The sequence below is a fragment of the Nilaparvata lugens genome, chromosome 12 (assembly GCF_014356525.2).
Source record: "Nilaparvata lugens isolate BPH chromosome 12, ASM1435652v1, whole genome shotgun sequence".
NCBI classification, from domain to species: domain Eukaryota; kingdom Metazoa; phylum Arthropoda; class Insecta; order Hemiptera; family Delphacidae; genus Nilaparvata; species Nilaparvata lugens.
In genome coordinates, this window is record NC_052515.1 from 16,107,322 (window position 1) to 16,132,531 (window position 25,210).

The window sequence follows — 25,210 nt, forward strand, 5'->3', positions numbered from 1 at the left end:
TTGGAACCAAAGACTTATGAGCACATCGATTCTCTGTGTGCCTATAAAGTATAAGTCCATATTAATTTATCATGATAATTATCAAACTCAGATTCATATTTTTTGTATTATCGTATCCATTCAATATTTGTCAAGGCATTCAATATTGTTATCATTAGTTGGTTTCAGGATTGTTGTTTTCGATTATTATATACTATTATCATGATATAAAATACATTATATTTGTGTGAGTCCATTGAAAAAAAATTGAATAAAGAACATAAATAATATGTGAATTGTTATCCTCATCCTCGCGCGCTTGTGTGTGTGTGTGTGTGTGTGTGTTTCATTTTAAGGCTGTACAAAGGCTAAAAATAAACTTTCCACTCGTGATATTTTTCTAAGTTTTTCGATTTGTATATCATCAAGCTATCAAAATGAAAAGGTTTTCACAGGAATACATTTTTTTCGATCATTACTTTTTGAGATATGAGCGACTGCAGTTTGAATTTTTGGGAAAGAACATTTCAAAATCGGTACGATATAAATCCATGAGATTTAAAGGATGAATTCTTCATGGTATTGTTGATCTAGTAAAACCAAAATTTTTTGAAAATATCAATTTTTGGAAAAGTTATACAATTTACCAAAAATAACTTTTAGTTGAGTTATTTTTGATAAATTGAATAACTTTTCCAAAAACCAATATTTTCAGAAAATTTTTGTTTTACTAGATCAACAATACCATGAAGAATCTATCCTCCAAATCTTTTGATTTTTCTCTTACCGAATTTGAAATGTTCTGTCCAAAAAAATTAAATCTTAGGCGCTCTTATCTCAAAAAGTAATGATCAGAAAAAAAATGTTTTCCTGAGAAAACTTTTTCATTTTGATAGCTTGATGATTTACAAATCAAAAAACTTTGAAAAATATCACGAGTAAAAAGTTTATTTTTAGCCTTTGCACAGCCTTAAACGTATGGAAAGAAGAATTTCATCAGATTTTCTTAATAAAAAATCCAATATTTCCTATATCCAGAATATGCACTTCCATAGAAGATAAAGAATAAGTCAGGAGATAGGAAGCTGAAAATCAAAGCGAAGATACCTGGAAAACGAGAATCAAAGCTATAAATGACCTCCAAACATCAACGTCCAGCATCCACCATCAGATCTTCCTAATCGAAAAAAATTAACATTTTCTATATTGAGATGCACTTTCATATAGAAGATAGAGTCAGGAGATGGGAGCTGAAAATCAAAGCAAACAGAATTTCAAAGTATAAACTGTCGACTCCAAACATCAACGCTATTGGAATTGCTAACTCTAATGGAGCTTGAATTTGTACCGTGCTTTCGCCTATCCAGAACCCTTCATAAAATCCACCAATCCCTGTACAACAGTTACAACTGGTTAGCACTAAAAGATCAAGTAGTAGTGATTTCTCGTACTAAAAGTTGACTTTCTCATACTGCAGATAGTTAGCGGTCAAGCAGCTTAGCTTCCGTAGTTGGGGATAAGTCACGTACGCCAGATAAAGTCCAGTTAATGATTCCAGAGACCGAAACGCCTTCACAGTGGGATTCACTTCATTATGTCAGCATTTTCCATGACTATCGTCAATGCTTCCTGTTCAAGCAATGCAGACAGATTTAAGTGGGGAGTATCATTTAGAAACTTGCTCTTTTGAAGCTGATAAGGGAAAACGATCTGCTGCCGTGTATTGACTAGCAGGGAGACGGGTACGGGAATAAGTATAGGAATTGGAAATAGGAGAGAAAGGTGTGCTACACTGGTATGCGACAAGTAGGCTTAGATGCTAGTCAAAGAATAGTCTAGGAATGTTGTCAAAGTCGAGGCATAGTTAGATATAGGTATAGGTATACCTATATAGTAGATATAGGTAAGGTATTGGTGGGTGGTGAAAAGTTTCTTATACTGTATAAATGCTTAGAAAAAGATTTGAGACGTTTCAATAACAAGTAAAAATATATTCATTCTTTTATGTATCAGAAACGCATTGAAAACAAGAAAATAATAAATACGCATTGAAACTATTGAGGTAGAGAAGAAAACGTGTCTGAAAGAGAAATCGATAATTGTACAAGATAACAATACTATTAGGAATTTACCACAAGTTCACCAAGTCAAAGGTGGTGGAAAAAGGAGGCTGTGGTAGCTAAAGATGATCTAAAGTTTTTGAAGAGGATTTATTTGCAAAGAATGATACCGATAATGTGTGATAATTTTTTTTTCAAATCTCTTGCTAAATGTCTTGTTATTGGAAGACAATCAGGATCAAAACTCTCTCAAATTACAAGTATTGTTTCTAGGATTGATTTGTGGAGGGTAGTTTGAAGAATTCACCAGATATACTATGATGAAGACTAATTCAATTATTTCAAAAAGAGAAACTGGAATAGGAACTCGAGTTGGAACAACAAAATATAACAATTGGACGGAAGTTCTGGTCATTGCTTGTTGAAATTTACTTGTTGATGGAAAAAAATATCTTATCATCTATGGTGAATGAAAAATATATCTTAAAATGACCTGCATAACCGCTTAAACTGGCTCTAAACTCAAAATTGTAGAGTACCGTATCATAAATTTATTTTCTCTCTTTCTAAATGGCATTGACAGCATCTTATTACTCCAATTTCCATTATGAATAACTCAACACTCTCTAACAATGGATACACATACAATACTGCATGATTATGATCTGAATCATTATAGTAAACTACTGTTCATTATAGAATTATAGTGGACTATTACATTATGATGTCAAACTGAAACGGTCGGAGAGCCCAGAAAACTCCCATGATTACTATGTCACACCTTATCCTATTTCCATAGGGGTACAGTTCACTTGAACAATGGGATCACACTAGATTATTTGTGCTGTAAAAGAGGGATTGGCCTGTCAAACTTGTGATAAAATCTCTGTTAGAATATTAATTGGATATTTGTCAGGGTGGGAACTAAGTCATATGGACACAACATTCTAGGACAATTTATCATATCATCAGAGATGTTTATGAGTTATGTCTGAACAATGGAGTAGAGGACTAACGGTATTGTCACTCAAGTGGGGAATGAGTACCAGTTACCAAGAAGTGTGCTACGGATGATGTACTAAGTCATGAGCGATAAGTTTCTTTTAAAGTATGCTGTTCCTCACAAAACAGCACAATATCGGGGCATCGAGCTTCGCTCGTTATTTCTATTTATTGATAAACAGAACCATGGCTTACTTTAGATATAGTAGGCTATGACAGAACACAATTCTCTAAAATGATCGTGTTTATATTTTACAGCTGGCTATACGTCAGCTTATGAATTTTGGGGATGTAATATTTTGATTTTCCACAGAATCACTCGCTCACTTTTTACTATCCACAGATGACGAAAGTCTCAGCTGTTTCAGCCAAGGATGAATTATCCTTTTAGCTTTTAATATCGTTCAGCGAGTTTTCCCAAGGATGAGACCTAGTGCAGTCGAATTTTTATATCATAAACCTACTATGTTCCAAATCTCGTGAAAATCGTTAGAGCCGTTTTCGAGATCCGTTGAACATGAATAACTAGATAACAAGATATAAAAATATAAACAGATATACAGAAATTGCTCGCTTAATATAATAGGATTTATATGATAGGAAGTACAGTATTGTGAATCCCATCTGAATCTGTCATCTTTATCAAGAACCGTCAAGACGCACGGTAGTACAAAGTCTTTAGACTTGAGGTTCCACATTTCTGAACTGTTCCAATAGGATTTCATTGACATTTCTTCAATAATTCAATAATTTCATTTGTAACACATGCACCAAACAAGAATGCTCACATTCGCATGCAATTGCGTGTTAACATTTAAACAATGCTATTATAAAGAGATTTACATCAATCTGTCAGCAATGGTCGAATGAGAAGCGATGGTATCAATGAGAGGAAATGGTGTTAGTTAAAAGTGAATCCAACATCTATCATAGGGAAGGTAAACAACCGCTATGAGAATTTCGTAATTCCTGTCCAATTATAATCCAATTTTCTCTTTCATTTCATCATTATTTGCTATGCCGCCTCTTATTAATACATTCTTCTTGTAGATCCTATAGATATAATGAACATATACTTGGTAGCTACATTGATTACTGGACACGCACAAGTCAGGAATGCAATAATAATTATATCAGTACCAACTCTATTACTAGTCTATAATCATAAATGTACACGTCTATGCTTTTAGCTGCTATGCTCTGTATACATGTTATTAAACCAATAAGACGTCATAGTTTGGTACATTTGACTGTGAGAGAACGGTATTCGCTCATCACATTCCTGCAATTGATTTTCTCTACTAATTAATTGAATGCTGAGAGTATACCCTAGGGAAGCTCTATCGTGTATTTTTATTTTTTTTTTCTATTTTTAAAGGGAATTTGACTCATCAACCACTAAGTATACTTGATATTGCGTTTGAGTATAGAAAAGTATTTTCAATAGGAGCTTGAACAATTATTAGTGATATTATATTTTTGTATGTATTACAGATACACAATATTTATTGTAAGACTGAAAGATTGTGAGCTCACTGGTTCTACTTGTTATTGGTTCTGTGTTTGTCCTGTTCTGTTGTTCAATTTAATGACTGAATTTTTTGGTATCATTTGTAATTCAAATTCGTATTGATGTGATTATTGATAGGTGATCAATCTCCTCTCTTCTGTTCAGTCCATTAAATAGAGTTTAAATATCACAATTCGATTCGTTATTGAGTTATTCCACTCCCCGTTTGATATTTGAATTCTCCTTCTTATATCCTAGGAAAATAGTTCGTTCTTGAAACAATATTTTCCCATCCATCTCTTCAAGTTTGAAGACTTGAAGACAATATTGTGGAGGCACCTGAGAAATTAAAAAAGTATTATTTAAAATACTATAACAGAATCACTCAAGTTGTATTGGAAACTTTCAAGAACCTTTCTGGAGGAGAAATTCCTATCATGTATGGACAAGAAATATTTTCCTCATTCTTAATCATTACTCATTTTTGTAACTTATTGTTACTTGTCCTAATTTTGTCGCTCGCAAGAAAGCTAGTTTCGCATTTTCTGTTTAAAAAATAATTTCGTAAATATATTCAAGCTCAAAACTTGATAATTTCTATGAAAGCAAAGTCAATACATATTCCGGAATTTGTGTTATCTTCGAATGAAAGTTAGTAGAGAAACATAAAATTTGGCAAGGTTGTGGTTTTGGCAAACCCAGAACTGCAGGTTGTAACAATTTATTGCAATGAACAATCATCCGAAGATGAGAGTGCAGCTTGGAAAGTAAGTACACAATTATTTCCTTTTGCCTTAATGGGTTTATTAAGTGACTGGAGAAATTACTTAAGTACATTATGTAACATTGTTATTTCTTTGGGAGACGGAAAAAGGCGTACAAATTACTAGTCAGAGCTAAAACTGTTACTAGCAATAAAAGTAAACTTTCCACATAGTAAACACTGTGCTCATTGTAGTTCCTATCAGTCAATTACAAGTCTCCTTACAACACACTATTTCAGATACTGCACGCTCAGAGCTAAGTTTTTATTATTTCTTTTTATTGTTTCTCCTTAAAAGACACCATTATTTGATTAAAGTACTTCCTTATTTGTTTTATAATGAATAGACAAGTGGTCGTAATTGGAATAATGGGGAGGTTTTCAAGTTAAAGACTCTTAAAAGGTGTACTTTCTCCGAAACAGTTTTGAAGCTTTTAAAAATGATTCAAATTGTGTTGATGGAATTTTTGAACATCGTTCTATACACAGTCTATTTATAATTAACATGGATTTTTTTCCGTCCTTATAATTAAATTCTAGTAGATTAAACATCACTTGGCAAACAGGTGATGTGTTCATGTTTGCCAATTTCCGTTCAATCTGATAGATTTTTATAAGGATGGCAAAAAATCGTACGCTCAAGATCGATGTGTGTGTAAATGGCTTCATGGTACGAACAAACGATCAAGTCGATGTTTAGCTTTCAGTTCAGGTCGCACTCGCGATCGACATCATGTAACAAAAACACATTCTAAAGCATGGGAGTGAACTGAATGGTCAAGTCTCGATTATAAAGTTTCTATAGTTGCCAACTGATTAGCGGCATCTACCAATACCGAAAGCTAAAATAGCGACCAACTAGTTTGTACTTTCAGCAAAGCATGGAAGCTGGTCATCTCAAGTTGAGTTGTACAAAAAAACCTGTAGCCTATATTCTTCCGTTTACATAACAAGAAATTTCAATTGAAACCGTGATGTTTAAGAATAAGAGCTTCTGTAATGGTAGAAGAATGAGTATTTTTACTTTCATTGCCCTATTACCATAGGTAAGGAAAGTATTGCTTTCCAAAAAAAATTTAATGTACCCTAATTTCATGTTTTCTATACGTTTCTAGGTCCCCTTAATCCAAAAACATTATTTTTGGGTGTGTGTGTGTGTGTGTGTGTGTGTGTGTGTGTGTGTGTGTGTGTGTGTCTGTGGACACGATAACTCCATTCCTAATTAACCGATTGACTTGAAATTTTAAACTTAAGGTCCTTATACCATGAGGATCCAACAATAAGGAATTCAATTAAAAATGGCGGATAATGGCTAAAAAACCATGTTTTCACGGTTTCCTCGGAAACGGCTCTAACGAATTTCTTCGAATTTATACCCTAGATAGCTATTCATAAGCCCTATCAACTGACATGAGTCTCATTTATGGGAAAATTGCAGGAGCTCCGTAATATTCCTGAGAAGAATGAATTTTGTTAAATTTCTATAAGCAAGGAAAGTTGTGTGAGTGTACCACACCAGATTTTTTTAATTTCCGTTAATTACTAAAAAATCTTCAAATTTTATTACAGTTCAAAAATGGTTTGTCCACAACCTTTTATATTTGGCTTCTTTGGCAACCCACCTTTAGATTTTCATTCTTCTTCACGACTGATTTGCTTTACCTATCCTTAGCTACTAATGGTAATCAATATAATGCATAGTTTCAAGTTCTGTCCCAAGATAGCAACAGGGTAGATGTACAACTGCTCAAAACCGCAAGACAAGAAGCACCACCTAATTTCTCCTCATTGGTCAAACATCATTTGAGACCTCTGAAGTCTGAATGATGAACAGGATTTCAAATTGCACAAATTAGAATGTTTTTTCCTGATTGTTCAACTTGTAATCAGAACTCAGTTCCTAATTCTGCCACTAGATCGCAGTAGTGACTGGGTGATGTATAACTCTTGAAACAGCATTCTAAACTTCAGTGAAAATGATCAATTTTGGGGATGATTTTGGGATAATCTCAACTAGTTTTAGCTGAATGTGTGAGTGAAATTTGAAATTTTCCTTCCTGATCTTCCTCATAAGGATTAGAAAAACTATGAGAATCGTGAATTTCGCGAGAATAGGATTTGGCAGACTTTTAAGTCAGGTCATGAATCATTAACACATTATCATATGAAATAAAAATTTAGCAAATCGAGAAAAAGACTAAACATGAATAATATATTAAAATTTAAAAAATCCACAAGCAAGTCCTATATTCCGTCAGGCTAGCTACACACACATCGATTTTTGTTCGTATGATATATTGCCGTCCTTATAAATTCTATTGGATGGAACAGATGATTCCTAACAGATGATGTTTTTCAAGTTCCGTTTAATCCTTTAATCTGATAGAATTCATGAGTACGGCAGAATATCGTACGAACGAAAACCGATGTGTGTGTGCAGGCTTTACTTGTTGCTCTCATTACATAATACACTGTAACATTAAAACAAGTCATATACAGTACTCGTATCATTATTAACGCACTATTACTACATGAATCCATTACGATCAATATCACATCATAATAATTGCACTGTAATGAACAAAACTACACAACCAATTGCTCACTATAGTGAGATTCACTTCAAATTTGCAGCACTGGTCGAATAAGGAGCAGAGGTGCAGTTATTCACAAGAAATGCTGACAGTCAAGAAGTGATTTTCACTTCAACTTCTGTATGCATTTACCAAGTCACCGTAAAATGCACTTTTCCGCTGCAGTCCACAATCAATGAACGAATTACTTCGATTACCATGACCAATTGTTCACCTCTCACTTTCTTGATGCATCTCATCTCTCTCTCTCTCTCTCGCCACCCTGATCGCTATTCTCCTACTCTCTCACTATCGATAAATTGTAATTGGAACGTGAAATCGACAAAGAGAAACTTCGTTAGACGATGAAATCGCATCCGCTGATTGGAATTGTTGGAAAATCAATCAATATTCAGGATCGGTTCTATGGTAATGTAGATATGCACTTTCCAATTGCTTTCATTCACCGACTGAATGCCTACACGATTCATAGATAACTGTGCAGAATGGAGTCGATTGTTGACTGGGTCTATTTTGTCGAATAGACGCCAGTATTACTTCTAAATGTCAGTATTGCTCTCAAATAACGTAAATGCTTCTCAATTTACCATTGCTGAGAGTTGAATGTAAAATCTGCTATCGAGAGATCAGGGATACAAGAGCTACTTGAGATACTTAGCGGTTAATAAGGATGTTAAAGTATTACTTGTTATCACGTTAAATGAAGAAAATTTTACCAACATTTAGCACGGGGAAGAATGAGACTTTTCCAATAACATCAGAAAAATCTACGTTTCATGAAACAGAATGAGAAGATTCAATTATTATCCTCTTTGGTATCATTGAATAGCACTAGATCTAGATCTAGAAATATAATTATCATGACTCTAGAATAACACATAATAATTCACATTCAATTCTGATGTTTCTCTCCCAATCATAGGTTTGATATTGTGCTTGTGTAAATGGGATGCAGAAAATGAAGTTATAATGCTATGGAGTGCAAAAAATGCTTTAATAAAAATGTTTTTGTTTTTTTTCTAACTTTATATAATACTAGCTGGTGATACTCTTCCATAGAGTATCCAATTGAAAATTGAGACATATTAATTTCCAAATCTCGAATGACTAGACTGGAACAGTGGTTCCTATCAGGTGGTTCACGACCCACCCGTTTTCAGACTCGCCGATTTCTTGACAACGCGACACGACAGGACAGAATGTTATCTGATTGAGTGGATGAGTTGCCGTATCGACAATCAGCCAATTGGAGAGATTCCTGTCGTGTCGGCCAGAAATTGGTGAATGTGAAAACGGCCAATGTCAAAGTTGGTTGTGAACAAGAGTGTGGATTGGTCAGTGTCGAAGGTTCATTGCCGTTGTGACGTCACTCGAAGTCTTGGCACTTGCAGACAGATGGAAAGTGGAGAGCGACAGAGAAACAATGAATGACTAAGGAAGCGGGGAAGACAAAGAGAGAAAAAACAGTTAAACGTCTGTCTGGGTTGGTACGTGCTTTCGTCAACCGTGACCGTTGTAGCCTACTACAATACTTTTTATCAAGAAGAGGTCTAGAGGAACTTCTTCAATTAATATTTCTGCAAGGTACAATGGGTAGTTAGAAACAGTGCAGTGGTTTTTAGGGTGGGAAAATATGAAAATTTCTCTGGGAAAACTTGATTTCTTGAGTCTGGAAACACTGTAGTAATTTTGAAGTAGATGAACCGGATTATTATAACGATAATAGCGAATTCTAGTTTTAGATACTGTAAGAAAACTACAAGTCAATATACTCTTGTTGGGAATGCTACAAAGTTTTAAAGAATGATAACCATCATACTAGAATAACAATGAGTGGCTGAAAAAATTGGAAAGACACAGCTTGCGCCGCTTGTTAAGATCTGTCGTTTTTAACAGTACAATGTGACAGTTTTGTGAGATAATGAGGGATGAAATGATCCTAGAAAGCCAAGCGTAGATCAGACGTTCGTTGAGAACTACAGATCCAATATTATTTATTATCTTTGGAAGCATTGTGGTTATAGTGCAACGGAGAACTCTATGATCAATGTCCACTAAAGTATCTTATCCCTGAAATGAATCAATTAAGACTCAATCTTAATATTTGAATCATACCACTATTAAATGGTATTCACAAATCTGCATTTTGAAGTACTTTGGGTCACTCAGAATTTGACTTGACTCGTCAAGCAATAGTCTAGATTGATTTCTAAAACAATATTTTGTCACAATAATTGATTTTCCTCATATGAGCTTCACCCTCGCCAGATAAAAAGCCAATTTAAAAAATATATACTGGTCTTGAACTGTGTCAGTAATTATTACAAATATAGCCATGTAACAACCTTAAAACGTTGCTATCGGCTTGATGCACTAAAACTAATCCTTGAGGCAACTAGGATTTTATAGAACCTTCTATTTACTCCATCAAATTAAAAGCTTCCGACTTAGCAACGTTTACTTAGTTCGATGTCCGGATGTTTAAACAAGCCGCTGAGCGACTATATCCTTGCCGTGCAAAGTTTCCTGAGTCCTTCTCTCCACTGTTATCCTGGATGTTTGGGAATGTGAAATGAATTATGTTGATTTTTGATCACGCTTTATCAATAAAGTCAAACTACTCCCGGGGAAAAACAGGATGTGCATCATGAAACTTGAAATATCAAGTATAATCAATATATTTGTCAAGTCGGAGTTAACACTGCTTGATAACTTACTTTTTCTCAATTCAAGGTATGTTTGCTTCCTTCATTCTTTCTAGCACAGCACATCATTCAGCAAATTGTGTTACTTAGTTATCTTATTGCAACTGTTCCATTGTAATCCCTTTTTAACCCGTTTTGTGTCATTATGAATACATAATTATTATTAAATTACTTTTATTGAATCAATTTTTGATAAACTCTTAAATAGAGAAAACAATATAATCAACTTTAAAGCTTGTAGCTACGTTGAAATTTTTCCGAAAATAACTTATTTCATAATTATTTATCGATCAAAAAAAATTGCATGGTTGCCTGTAAAGTCGGTATACGGGCGAAAGTTTTACGTGACAACGACTTTGAGTGGTAAAATAATTTTAATGTGAATATTCATTCGTATAGTAGGAAGAAGGATAAATAATAACTCACAATGAGAGTGAGTGAGAGGCACGCGTCCCTTCCACTCGGGCATGGTTAGCCCGCGCCCACCTAAGAGCGAGAGAGACAACCATCGACTTGACATTTGAAGTAGTGGCGCAGTCGCAGGAGATTGCTTGCGGCGCCTGCGCAGGTTGACTGCTCCGTTTCACTCTCTCTCTCTCTCTCTCCAGGTGAATGCCTTCGGGTTGCTGGGCTTGTTGCTGCGTTGCTCGCCACTGCTCCTATTCGTGCTCTTTCCAGACAACCGTGAACCGAAACGAACGCTCTCACTCGCTCTCATTGTGAGCGCATAACGTGGGAACGTAATGCAGTTTCTTGAAGTGTCTCCCGGCAAACCAATTTATAAGACGTTGTCGCGTCAAAATCAAAATATGGATTTATACTCTATCTATTTGATCGTTCTTTAGAGGAATATGGAAAATTTTTCATCTGAAACTGATGTTAACGCAGTTAAGTCATTATCTGTAATAATGGAAGTAGCACGAATTTTAGAAGTTTGACATACTTTATATTGTAGAAGGTAGAACAACAGAATTTCAAATCAAAGTTTCCTTATTCAGCTTCTCATTTTAAAATGTGAATTTTAAGTGTGAATTTTCAAGTTGTGTGTTAACTTATCACAAAGTGAAAGGGTAAAGGAGTCAATACCTTTGATTCTGAAGAAAAGTATTGCTAGATATTTTAATTTTTTTCCTGAAACGTTACAAATGTTCATAATTCATAACCAAATACTAAGATTATTCCAAGCTTCTCCTGGATTCTCAATTAAGCTTAAATGACTTTTTGAATAAAAAATCCTGACAATGTTTTTCTCCTCAGGTTTTTAAACTTGAAATAATAAAATCATTATTGAACATTATATCAATTAATCAATATTATGAATGATATTGATCATTATTAAACGAAAATCCAAATAAATCCATAGATTAAAATCATACAATGTTCATAACTGAATTGAAAATAATTCGAGGCTGAATTAACTTTGAGCATGAAAATTCTACAATTTGACAACGTGATCAAGAAAAATCTTATTCTTTCATTTTAGTATCTTCTATATTTATAATGTCTCCAATTTCTCTGCTTCTATAATTTCATCAAGCACTTTATTCAGAGCCATTTGATAATTCACAACTTGAATTGGAAACAGGTCACTCCAGTTGACATAGAATGGCAGACCAACTCAAGACGTGTTAGCATCTTAGCAACTCTCTCCACTTCGAAGATTGAATGCTGAAAAAGAAGTATTAACCAAACCTCTAAACGTTTTCGCGGCTAACTTGACCTTTCACCTTGAATAAATCCTTGCTGTATTCACTTACTTTTCTTTCGCCTCCTTCCTCACACTCTCTCTCTCTTTCTTTACATCACTCTTCATTTCCTTGGTATTCTTCCTTTTAATTTATTATTTGTTCCATGATCAACGAGACTTCTTTTGAAATCCGTTTTCTGCCAGCAATGTATGTCACATCAATTTCTCTCTTACTTGCGGGTCGTGAAAGTATTCTTTTTCTTCTTCTTCTTCTTCTTCTTCTTCTTCTTCTTCTTCTTCTTCTTCTTCTTCTTCTTCTTCTTCTTCTTCTTCTTCTTCTTCTTCTTCTTCTTCTTCTTCTTCTTCTTCTTCTTCTTCTTCTTCTTCTTCTTCTTCTTCTTCTTCTTCTTCTTCTTCTTCTTCTTCTTCTTCTTCTTCTTCTTCTTCTTCTTCTTCTTCTTCTTCTTCTTCTTCTTCTTCTTCTTCTTCTTCTTCTTCTTCTTCTTCTTCTTCTTCTCAAATATTTCATCTGAAACTGATGTTAACGCAGTTAAGTCATTATCTGTAATAATGGAAGTAGCACGAATTTTAGAAGTTTGATGTACTATATATCGTAGAAGGTAGAACAACAGAATTTCAAATCAAAGTTTCCTTATTCAGCATCTTATTTTAAAAAACGTGTGAATTTTTAAGTTGTGTGTCAACTTATCACAAAGTGAAAGGGTAAAGCTAACTATGAGGAGTCAATACCTTTGATTCTGAAGAAAAGTATTGCTAGATATTTTAATTTCTCTCCTGAAACGTTACAAATGTTCATAATTCATAACCAAATACTAAGATTATTCCAAGCTTCTCCTGGATTCTCAATTAAGCTTGAATGACTTTTTGAATAAAAAATTATTACAATGTTTTTCTCCTCAGGTTTTTAAACTTGAAATAATAAAATCATTTTTGAACATTATATTAATTAATCAATATAATCAATATTATGAATGATATTGATAATATTATTAAACGAAAATCCATAGATTAAATCCATATTATCCTAGCATTACCGTATAGTAACGACATACACACCATGCTAAAAGTGAGTGGGAGATTTCAATTATGTTTAATCCATGTTGGCAAACCTGATGGCAGGCGTCTAGACATATATTCTCATCAAGTAGACAGCATATCTTGCATCCCAATTGTGTTGTTTGTCCAGTAAGTGCTTTTGAAATTCACACAGGCTCTGAGTAACGCAAACGTCATGACTTGCCAGTTTGAGTAAGTATTATAAAACCACAATTCATCACAATTCATTGTAAAATCATTATGAATGTATACTAGATGAATGTATAATAATGTATTGATATGAAAACTTCGATTAATTTGTAGTAGAATGTCAGGGGCTACGTTCATTTTTCACTGTTACCATATGGTAACGCTAGGACAATACATTAGCACAATCTGAAACAGGGTTGTAGATTGAATTTTCCGTTCCTTTCCAGGCAAGGCCTTACTGTTGAAGCTGCAATAGACATTCTTACTGGAACTTATGATGATGATGAACTTGGCAATGTTGAAGCTTTATACATTGCCCCTCCTGATTCAAACGTCCTCACTGATGAAGACTCAGCAGGTGAAGATGAGAGTGGATTAGTCGACAATCTTTCAGGCAGACAACTTTTAGCTGATGCAGAACTCAGAATAACTGGTAATAATTATCTTCAAAACGCATCAACTGAAGAAAATATTAATCGTCTAGATCACACTTCTGGATCGGAGCAGGCAACCAAAACAGGAGAGAATTGAAAAATATTGTCACAGACTAGTCACAATGATAACATCCGGACCAATCTTCCACAAACTTATGATGATAGGCCAAGAAAGAAACTCAAAAAGACTACAGCTGTACAAAAGGAAAGCTCAGAAGCATTAGAACAAATGCAGACTGATAAAAGACAACGTAATTTTGATGGTGTAATAGGAGAGTTATTATCTGATATACGTACAGAAAGACAAGCAAAGAAGAAAAAGAAACCTATCACAAAAAAATGGAATACAGAGGCAGACTTTGAGGCAACAAACCTGCCATTTCCCAAGGCAGACTTTTCTAGATATAGAGACTTTTCAGCTTGTGAACTATTTGAATTATTCTTTGATGATGATGTATATGATATGCTAGTGAGGGAGACAGCAAGATATGCCATATTCAAAAATCAACAAAATCCAAACATTACAAAGAAAATATTAATGTTTCATTGGAATTTTAATTTTTAGTGGTTATCATACACTCCCTGGTAAGAGATACTATTGGGATTCCCAGACAGATATGAATCAACCATTTATAGTCAATAGTATGAGGCGTAATAAATTGATCAAATTATGAGCCTAATTCATTGTGCAGATAATAATAATATTGATACTGGAGACAAACTGTACAAGCTTAGACCACTTATCTCTATGCTGCAAAGTAGATTTCAAGAGCATTTCATTCCAGTTCAATATTTGTCGTATGATGAAAGTATGATTGAATACTATGGACGTCATGGATGCAAACAATTCATCAGGGCGAAGCCTATCTGTTTCGGATACAAAGTTTTGTGTGTGAATGCGTCATTGGGCTATTTGATGAATTTCGAAATATATCAAGGAAAATCACTGAACATGCCCTCTGAGTATGAAGAGCTCTTTGGAAAATCCTCTGCTCTACTTGTAAAATGCTTGAGAAATTGCCTGGAGATAAAAAAGATCTCCCTTACATCTGTGTTTTTGATAATTTATTCTCAAATTTCCCTCTTTTGAAATTTCTTCGTGAAATAGGATATGGTGGCATCGGTACCATAAGAGAAGATCGACTACCCCCATGCTGTCCATTACTTCCAAAGAAAAATATTCAAAATAAATTTAGAAGAGGCCATTGTGTATCTGCACTGAATATGGATGATGGAATCCTAGTTTGCAAGTGGCATGACAATGGGGTTGTGAGTCTTGCATCCAACACCCATGGAGTACAACCAATAGGAAAAGTGAAAAGGTATTCACAAGCCGAGAAGAAAACTATTCTTGTTGATAGGCCCAATCTTGTGAAAATTTATAATGAGAATATGGGTGGCACTGAGCGATTAGATGAAAATGTGGCAAATTATAGAATAAGTGTTCGTGGGAAAAAATGGTACTGGCCAATATTCACGTGGCTCATTGATGTTGCCATCCAAAATGCGTGGCAACTCAGGAGAAGCAGTGGAGTGAAGCAGCCTCAACTTGACTTCAGGAGGGAAATTGTTCAATCATATATCACAAGATATATGGTGAAGTGTCAAAGGGTCCTGGTAGGCCAATGACGTCGAGACAATCATTGTCATGCAACCGAATCTCTGATGACATAAGATTTGATGGAGTAAATCACCATGTAGTGAGTGTACCCGACAAAAAAAGAAGGAGATGTGCTGGAGAAGGATGTGATTCCAGCATCTGTACTATGTACAAAAAATGTAATCTTGGACTTTGCATAGAATGTTTTGACATGTTTCATACAAAAACTTTTATTTGAACTGATAATTAATATTTTTATTTTTATCACTATTATTTTCTGGAAGTAATAAGCTATGGAATAATAAAAGATCTGGTAATAATACTTCGACTATATTGCTTTCAAATCCTGCATGATTTCACTGTATGTACTCATCTATGCTAGTGTATTTTCCTAGCGTTACCATATGGTAACAGCCAATTTTGGCGAACACACAAGGTGGAGACTGTTGAAAAGACTTAAAATGGTCTATACACATCCCAACACTACTAAAAAAAAAACACTATTTTGAAAAAAATCACTGGAAAATTTATTTGGGGTAAAATGATCATACAATGTTCATAACTGAATTGATAATAATTCGAGGCTGAATTAACTTTGAGCATGAAAATTTTACAATTTGACAACGTGATCTAGAAAAATCTTATTCTTTCATTTTAGTATCTTCTATATTTATAATGTCTCCAATTTCTCTGCTTCTATCATTTCATCAAGCACTTTATTCAGAGCCACTTGATAATTCACAACTTGAATTGGAAACAGGTCACTCCAGTTGACATAGAATGGCAGACCAACTCAAGACGTGTTAGCATCTTAGCAACTCTCTCCACTTCGAAGATTGAATGCTGAAAAAAGAAGTATTAACCAAACCTCTAAACGTTTTCGCGGCTAACTTGACCTTTCACCTTGAATAAATCCTTGCTGTATTCACTTACTTTTCTTTCGCCTCCTTCCTCACACACTCTCTCTCTCTTTCTTTACATCACTCTTCATTTCCTTGGTATTCTTCCTTTTAATTTATTATTTGTTCCATGATCAACGAGACTTCTTTTGAAATCCGTTTTCTGCCAGCAATGTATGTCACATCAATTTACAATTTACAATTTCTCTCTTACTTGCGGGTCGTGAAAGTATTCTTTTTCTTCTTCTTCTTCTTCTTCTTCTTCTTCTTCTTCTTCTTCTTCTCTTTCTTCTTCTTGTCTCCCTTCTTCATCTTTCCATCGTATTTTTCCACCATTTATTCCACATTCTCTTCACCTTCTCATCTTGTTTCTATTTTTCTTCCTAATTTTCAGCTAATTCTTACAAGATTTCGATTACTCATCTCTTTCTTCTGATTCCACTATGAACTCTATCAATAATTCTCTTCCATATCCTCTTCATATTCTCTGTTCTCTCTCTTTTCAATAATTAATGATTTTATTTTATTCTATTACATAATTACATCACTTAATTAATCAAATGATTTGTTTTTAAATTTTCATAAGTATCGAAATTTCTACAACATTTTTATTATTTGTGAACGAATCTTTTGTTGTATTCAATGTACCTAGCATACATGTATTGTAGGTACCTTGGTTGTATCAATAAAATAAACGTTTTTGGTAGAGATTTACTGGGAAGTATATTTTGCCGAAGAATGGACATTGTGATTTTGTTCAAAGCTCCGCCAATTCATGTAGATGCATCACAATATTATTTTGTGTAGTTATTTCAAATTGCTTCTCATTTCTTCATAACAAATACAGTTCAATATTATTTCCTTAGTTTATATTATGTAAATTCATCTAAAACTCTGCTGTATTGTAAGCTATTGTATATAAGTGTTTAAGCCAGTATATATTGTAATCTACATTAATAAAGTACTCAATCAATCAATTCTATGATCGCTTTTTTCAGTCTCTTCTATAATCTCTTTTCTTCTCCCCTCCACCATACCATTTCCTTGACGCATGAAATAAGACAGCAGATCTTCTTACTTCTCATTTCAAAGCCACAAATCTTAAAAAAGCAAATCAACTCTTACTCACTAGTTTATGTGTTCTTAGTGAAATCAACCACAAACTGACAGCACTCCTATAAACAGCATCTATGCTACTTATTCAACCGATGCTGACAGTTTGGAGTGAATCGCACTATATAGTCGCAATGTAATGTTGACGACTTCTTGACAGAAACGGTGTTTATAGGAGCAAATAAAGGCTTGCCAGTGTCACTCAGCCTTCATCTCAAAAAACATCTATGCTTACTATTTCACCAATTCTAACAGTTCTCACTATTTAGTACATGTACTGAACGTAGCGCGATTTCTAAACGTGTTAATTCAGGACAGAGTTGAGTTGTTTCTCATGACGTTTGATGTCTCCAGTCTCTACAAATTTAGCACCAAACGTTCTTCTTAACCCTAATTTCACCAAAGATCTACATTATTAGGACTAAATCTCCGCCTACAATGTCCCTATTTCGAGAATTGAAGAATTTGCACCAGCCATGCAACCCACTTCTTTCCTTTCCTCAATACAATTTCAATTTATCATGGATCCAAGCCACTGCTGTTTCCTCAATAAAACTAACATTCTCATCAATCTTACTAGAAATGAATTATATATTTCTGTTTACTGGATCATACGTTTTTTCTAATTATTAACAGTGAGTGAATTATCAAGTTTTCTCCTATGTAAATTAGGGAATAACTGGTACGCAGTTTATACCAATATTTTCCTCAGTGATACAGTATAAGATGTGTGGTGAGTGTTCACTTCTCTCGTTAAATAATATCAAATTCGTGTATCTTCAGAAAATCAGGACTAAGCCACTGTTAGTTCAATTTAATACTAAATTGAAACTATATGGATTCAGACTTAATGTCGTTCAGTCAGCTTCATATTTTATACATAGTATAATAGTTAATAGTCATTTTATAATAGTTATAATTATCATGGACAGTAAGTATAAGCTCCTCTCAATTTTATTTTGAGCCGTGATATATAATCATAACGTATCTATTTCTACAAGTATGAAAAATCGTATTTTATTAACCTTCACAGTAAATTTGTGGTTTGCTTTCTTGAGAGTGTTGGGTCATAGCATAGAGAAACAATAGCGTAAGTAGATATCCCATGATAAAAGCCGTTTATGTCGCAACTTTTACTGTTATCTCAAGCCGATAGTCCATGTAATTCTTTCCCGTGAAGCTGTGTGACACTGGAAGTCTCTCAAATTGTTCCGTTCATACACTCTCAACCCAACAAAACAGTAAAAAATACAATCGACAATAATCAACAGTAATCGGCTTGAGATAACAGTAAAAGTTGCGACATAAACGCCCTATACCATGGGATATCTACTTACGCTATTGTTTCTCTATGGTCATAGATACTTCACGTTTCTTGATAGTCATACATTTTTCATACATAATGCCCTTACCATTTTCATAATACAACCATTTTCCTTCTACAATAATAACCTCATTCAATAATGGACCTGCGTTACCTATTGAAGTTTACTCTTCTTCTGATCTTAAATTTGTATCCCCTATAATAATAATGTTCAAAGGATTCGTATTTATATGGTATTTATTGATAATTATAGGCATTCAGTGAAGAAAATCCTTGAAGAACATCTTGATACGATATCAACCAACCATCCAGATCTTGAAACCTTATCGAATCTGACCATTGACAGACGGATACCAACAAGTAGGTCAATTAGGGTTGTCAGCCTTCTAGGTCTCCTAGATTGACACTTGGCTATAGCGATACAATTTCTCAATGATCACATCATGTAACGCGAAACCTAGGGCCAACTCGCCCTCATTGAGCTCAACAGAGAAAAAGAGTGAGATACATCGATACAGTCTGAGAGAGATAGATAGATACAAAAGAGAGAGAAAGAAAATAAGAGTGTGTGGTGGTGTCAGAGAGAAGAGAGAGAAACAGCTCTCGATCATTGATATCGGTGAGAATGGCAAGTTCTACAATCAAAACTTTTTTCCCTAGTTTCAAGTTTTTTTTGTATCACGATACACCGGAAATGATACATAACTATTGAAATCCATCCGTTGTACTTCTATGGTCATGCACATATAGGTTATGATAGTCGGTAGGCTCATGAGAACACGTGAGAAAATTGTATAATACATCTGGAATAAGGATAACACGAAAGAATACTTGTTGAACTTTAGCTCCAAATCTATAATATGATAATATGACATGAAGACATGATAATACTTGAATTGGTTGCGATTTGTTGTTCAGGTTATGCAAATTTGAGAATGTTGATCTGAATTAATTTTCATCATTCGAGACCTGTTTTAAGATGTTACCTACCGTTTGTTTCTTTGAATGTTGTTGTTTGCTTCTCTAACGGTTCTTCTCCATTATATTTCTACTGCTAGGTGGTAGGTGGCAGTAATGTTATATCGTTATCGTAGTATTGATATACCAGTAAAATTTGAATTGTTCGAAGTCAATACTTATCTAATGAAGCCTATTATATTTCTTGATGGTTTCAACCATTTGAGATAAATCCATTGAAACCCAATCTGTAAATACAATATTGATGTTTGAATTCAGATTGATTTCTACATAGATTGCAGGTTTGATGCCTAGTGAGATCGGACTCCCCAACATGTGTTGATTAGTCAAGCAATAGAAATTTATTTAATTATCAATGGAGTTGTATGAACGTCCATAAACATTTTGATTCACTATCGGAAAATTATCGTGCAACGAGGTGATTTTCAAATCGGTTATTTACTGTGTTGATTCTCAACTCATAAACTTTGTGTGAGTTCAATCATAACAATATGATCGTCAATTATCATACACTTGTACGATCACATTGGGACGGCTGGATTTTTATCCTGTTATTATCATAACAGTATATTATAAAACTATCGTATAAAACTATCTGTTCACAATAATCTCAAATGAAATTTATGAAATTATCAAATCCGAGTATTTAAGTAATTTTCTTACTATTTTATTCTCAATCGAAGAATAAATTGTTTGATTCATTAATTGACATGAAGATGTGGAGTTCATTCTCCTTATCCACCTGATTTGTAGATTTTCTCCTTGATATTCAGATAATTACTAGCTAATACTTACTACTGATTACTATACATTACTTTTCAGGCTTAAGAAATAATCGAACTCAGAAAGCGAATTAACAAAACTGAAATATATTACAATAAAATATGCAATCATACAGTGCAGGTTCAGAATTTGATTTACAGTTGATAATATTTAGCATTAACAGAATAGTTAAAAATTTTCTGTGCTTGCATGATACCATGCGTGATTCAACAGAATTTTACGATTGATAAAGAACAATTTTGAAAAAATAGTGAAAAAATGAATTAAAAATATTTTTAAAAATGTTCGGGGTCGTGGTTCAGGCAGCGGAGGATAGCTAATCAACTACAAGTTCGTATGAATTAAATATTGATAAATTTTAGGCTCTTAATAACTAAAAGCGCTTGTCGGCGTGGCCAATAGTTTAACGAAGAAAAAATTATGTTTCTGCACTGAAATATTTTCGAAGCGTAGATTGGGGCCCCTTTTAAAACTTATAACTCACGTGAATTTCCTTGGCGGTCGTGGTTTTCTTCTTTAGATCAAAATCGTTTGATCGGCGGCAATCCAGCTTCGGTTTCAGCACGTGGGGAATTTTAATTTAATATTTCCTTCACCAATTAATATGGGATAATTTACTTTAAACTTCTAATTTATCGATTGATGAAAACAGAAATTTACAAATAACAAATAAATTGGCCTAAAATATCGGCTCACAAATAGAACATTTAAATCGAACAAGAAATTTTCACAAATAGGTCTTGGTAACTATAAAAAGAGATCTGCACGGTGAGGATTTCAAAAGGGAAGTGCTGTCCTTTCTCTAAGCTTCTTGGCTAGACCTTGCTTCTCAGAATCTCGATGTAATAATTTGCATAAAAATTTGCCATTGGTAGAACGCTTGTGACGTAGACATGACGTCAGTGGCAAGCAGTAGAATACAATTCCTTTAATTACAATAATGATTCAATTTATGTAATTCTTAAAACTGCTTAATCTTCTAGACATAGTTCCTCTCATACAATGTACATGTGCTAGCGTATGTGATAAGGTAGGGTTGTTGTCTGATAGTAGATTAACATGTTTGCTTTCAAACGATCACCTTTTTGGTGCTATTTCTATGCGCTATGATTGGCTTAGGCTTGCCAGAGAGATTTAATTACCATGTGGTTCAGCTGAATTAATCATTAATAAATTAATATTTCTTATACAATTTTTATTAGGTTTGGGACTGTTATAATTAATTCTGCCGTTTTATCAATAATGTAGATAATCATCTCAATGAATTGACTATTATCGTATAATTGGATCAATAAATTGATGAATTATGGATGAATCACTGTATATTCACTTCATTATGAGTAGATTACTACCGTGGGTATTTAAAGATGATTAGTGTATATTAACGATACAATTGGTGGTTATAGAATAATATCAATATTTTCTACAATCTAATAATAGATTAACGTTTTGCATGCCGTCTAGAGATTACAAATGCAGTACTCTGAATTGATTTGATAACGAAAAACATGCTGACATCAATTTATAAAAAATTGGTAAGTATTCATCTGATAATGAATGAGAAACAGGAATTATCGAAATTGTTCCTACCTTATTGGTGTGCATCTGCAGGAACGTGGCAATACCAGCCCTCACTCGATTCTTGACGCCTCGTATTGTGCCCTTGGAACTCCTGATCGTAGCATTCTCAACGTCACCATCTTGAACATATCCTTTGCGACCCGCGAACGAGTCTAACCCATCCACTGTTACACTAGACCTCATGGTAGCTGTCGAAGATAAACTGTTACAATCGTCGGTTGAATTCACGTCACTGTTTTCGTTCAGATGGAACTTGTAAAAACTGTCATAGATCGAAGAAGAAGGGGAGGAAACACTACGTTCTAATGTGGAATTAGGGGAGGTGACACAGTTTTTGGAAGAGTTACGTTCGTTGTAGGTGCGCTCTTCAACTGAGACTTGTCGGGAGACTTGGGGGTGGTTCACTATCTGTTTGAAAGGTTTTGCCTTTGTTGGCGTGAAGCTCGTTTCTACCGATGTCAGGGAAGTATCAACCGATGCAGTAGTCTCCAGAATCTTTTTTTGGTGACCTTTCTTTGGTGGCAAAGGGGGTGGCTCACTTTTCTGCTTCCCAAACTGTTGGACCATTCTTCGTCTTGACAGGACATCATGTACACCATCATCAACATCCTCCAAGTCATCAAGATGATCAGTGATGTGCAGATGGTGACTTGGGTCTGATGATGTTGATGATGATGACGACACCACCTGATGCTCCAACTCACTGCTATTGAGGGAGTCACAACTGATGTCATCATCACTTTCAGGTTCACCTGATGATGTCAGGCTGGTTGCTTTGACAATATGGTGATGCTTGGATACATCATCATTGCCCAGGTTGAGGTGAATTGTGGATATCTTCTTACTTAGCGCGGACTTCTTCTTGGGTAGGGGTGGTGGTGTGTTAGCGTCAAAATCACTACAGGTGCCACTGTCACTAGCTGGAGATGATTGACCGCTATGTGAATACAAATAGGCGAGCTGGTTGTAGGAATAGTATGACGAGTCTTCCTCGTTCCTCGAGTACATCATTGACTCCCCTGCAGCTGTAGCTGATGACGACAACACGTTTATACGCACAGAGTTAGAAGTGGACTGATTTGATGAAGATCGCTTCTCTGGAAGAAGACCAGACTTGTTTTTAATCTGAGAAGAAGTGGTATCCGAGATAAGGAATGACCTGACGGTCCCCGCCCCTTTTACCTGCTTCACTTGATGTTGACCTGCTGAGACAGAAGTTGTCGTTTCTTCTCTGGCTTTAATTCTTCTCCTGCTTTCTTCTTCCTCTTCATCCATCTTCATCACCACTTCCTCCTCAACTCCCCTCCCTCTCTTTTCTTCATCTTTCAACGTTCTTCCAACAACAACCGGCTGCTTCAAGATTGCTTCCACATCGTTATCATTACTTTTGATCCTCACTCGTCCATCTGACAACACCTCAACTTGGTTCGAAGGTGTGACCCGTCCAGACAATTGAAGTCCATCTTCAGCGACCGCTCCCTCAGGGCTGCCAACGTTCTCAGCGTTGACACGAATCTTGACCACGTGACGTCCCTGCAGCTTCCGGTCATCTTTAGATCCGTCAGGTTGGCGCTCCTGCTGCCTACTATGAGTACTCACTACAACCGGCCCTTTTCTAGTTTCCGCTTCCATTTTATCAATGAACTCCTGCGATCCATTCATCATTTCCAGCATGTTACGTTTGTCACGTAGCTTTTCAATTACCAAGACTGGGCATCATTGAGCTTTCCATAAGTTGACGACCTACATAGATGGGATAATGCCACCTAAGAATGTACAATCACACCTCTTGATATTCAATCACCTTCTCTTCACAAATGAATGTATGATTCCTCTCTAATATTTCACCTTGTGTTAGAATCAAAGTATGAGATAGTATAATATTCTAATACTTCATAAGTTGTGCAGTATAATTATCTCCAGCAATTTCAATCAAACACTTAAGTTCTATGTCCTACCCAGTTATTCGATTCTCCTAGATGAATATAGTGTTATTCTAAAAAAAACTCACAAATAACACTACTTCAATCACAGCTTCTCTAGTCACTCACCATTTGTGGGTTACGAATGCGTTTCAATGAAGTTAAGATGCTTTGATGTATATAAAGTATTACGTTATAACGATGCTAACAGAATATTCTACAGGAAGTCTCACAAAAAGAGAATCTAACACTTTTGAAAACTGAATAGTTGAGGATAATCCATTCATAGCAGGAAATTCTACAATAAGAGAAATTGAGAAATTGTGTACTACAATTGAAAACTGGATAATTGGAGTGAATCCATTCATAAAATAATTATTGTTCAACTGTTGAACAGTTGTCACCTCCACTAATCTCTTACCGGTAATAACACAACAGTAACACTACCTAATATTTTCCTTAAACGTGACAAATCAAAATCATTTCACGACTTAAACCGTTATTGCTGCTCCACGACAGTTCTCAGTCATTAAATAATTGTACAGTCTCTCTATTTCGAATGGTATCACACTATTATTCACCTTCCCAAAACTTTCTAATCATTTCACTTTATCCGCCTGTTCTGAATGAGTGTGGTTGTAGTGTCATTTCACTTACAGGTGTGTCCAGGTTCTAAAATGTTGGGCTGTTCCAGGATACCTGTAAAAGAGAAAATTTGAAAGTCAATTGATTGTTGATGTTATCAACATGGTAGTTTATTGAAAATCGAGAACTACATTGTTATAGTTGTATCAGATCTGTAATAGAATGTTTCTCTGTGTTATGTAATGGTGAAGTATCTGGAAGCAGATTCATTTCCAAGATGCTGTGGATTATCAGCTTTGAACCAGAGAACCAATCTATTTTATAGAGATTGGATTATGTAGTCTTTATCGACTACAATTGAACTGAAATCATAGTAGAATATTGCAAAGCTCTTGCAATCTACTAGTGAGGTGAAAGGTCAAGTT

The 25,210-nt window shown here is 34.8% G+C and overlaps 1 protein-coding gene across 1 annotated transcript in view; it reads right to left on the minus strand.

The window, feature by feature from the left end:
* LOC111056942 overlaps positions 1-25,210 on the minus strand; it is a 117,639-nt gene that overhangs the window by 85,948 nt on the left and 6,481 nt on the right. Inside the window, exon 2 of the mRNA XM_039438961.1 lies at positions 22,288-24,899. Within this exon, the coding sequence (XP_039294895.1) occupies positions 22,288-23,952 (1,665 nt within the window). The 5' untranslated portion in view covers positions 23,953-24,899. The remainder of the gene's footprint in view (positions 1-22,287; positions 24,900-25,210) is intronic.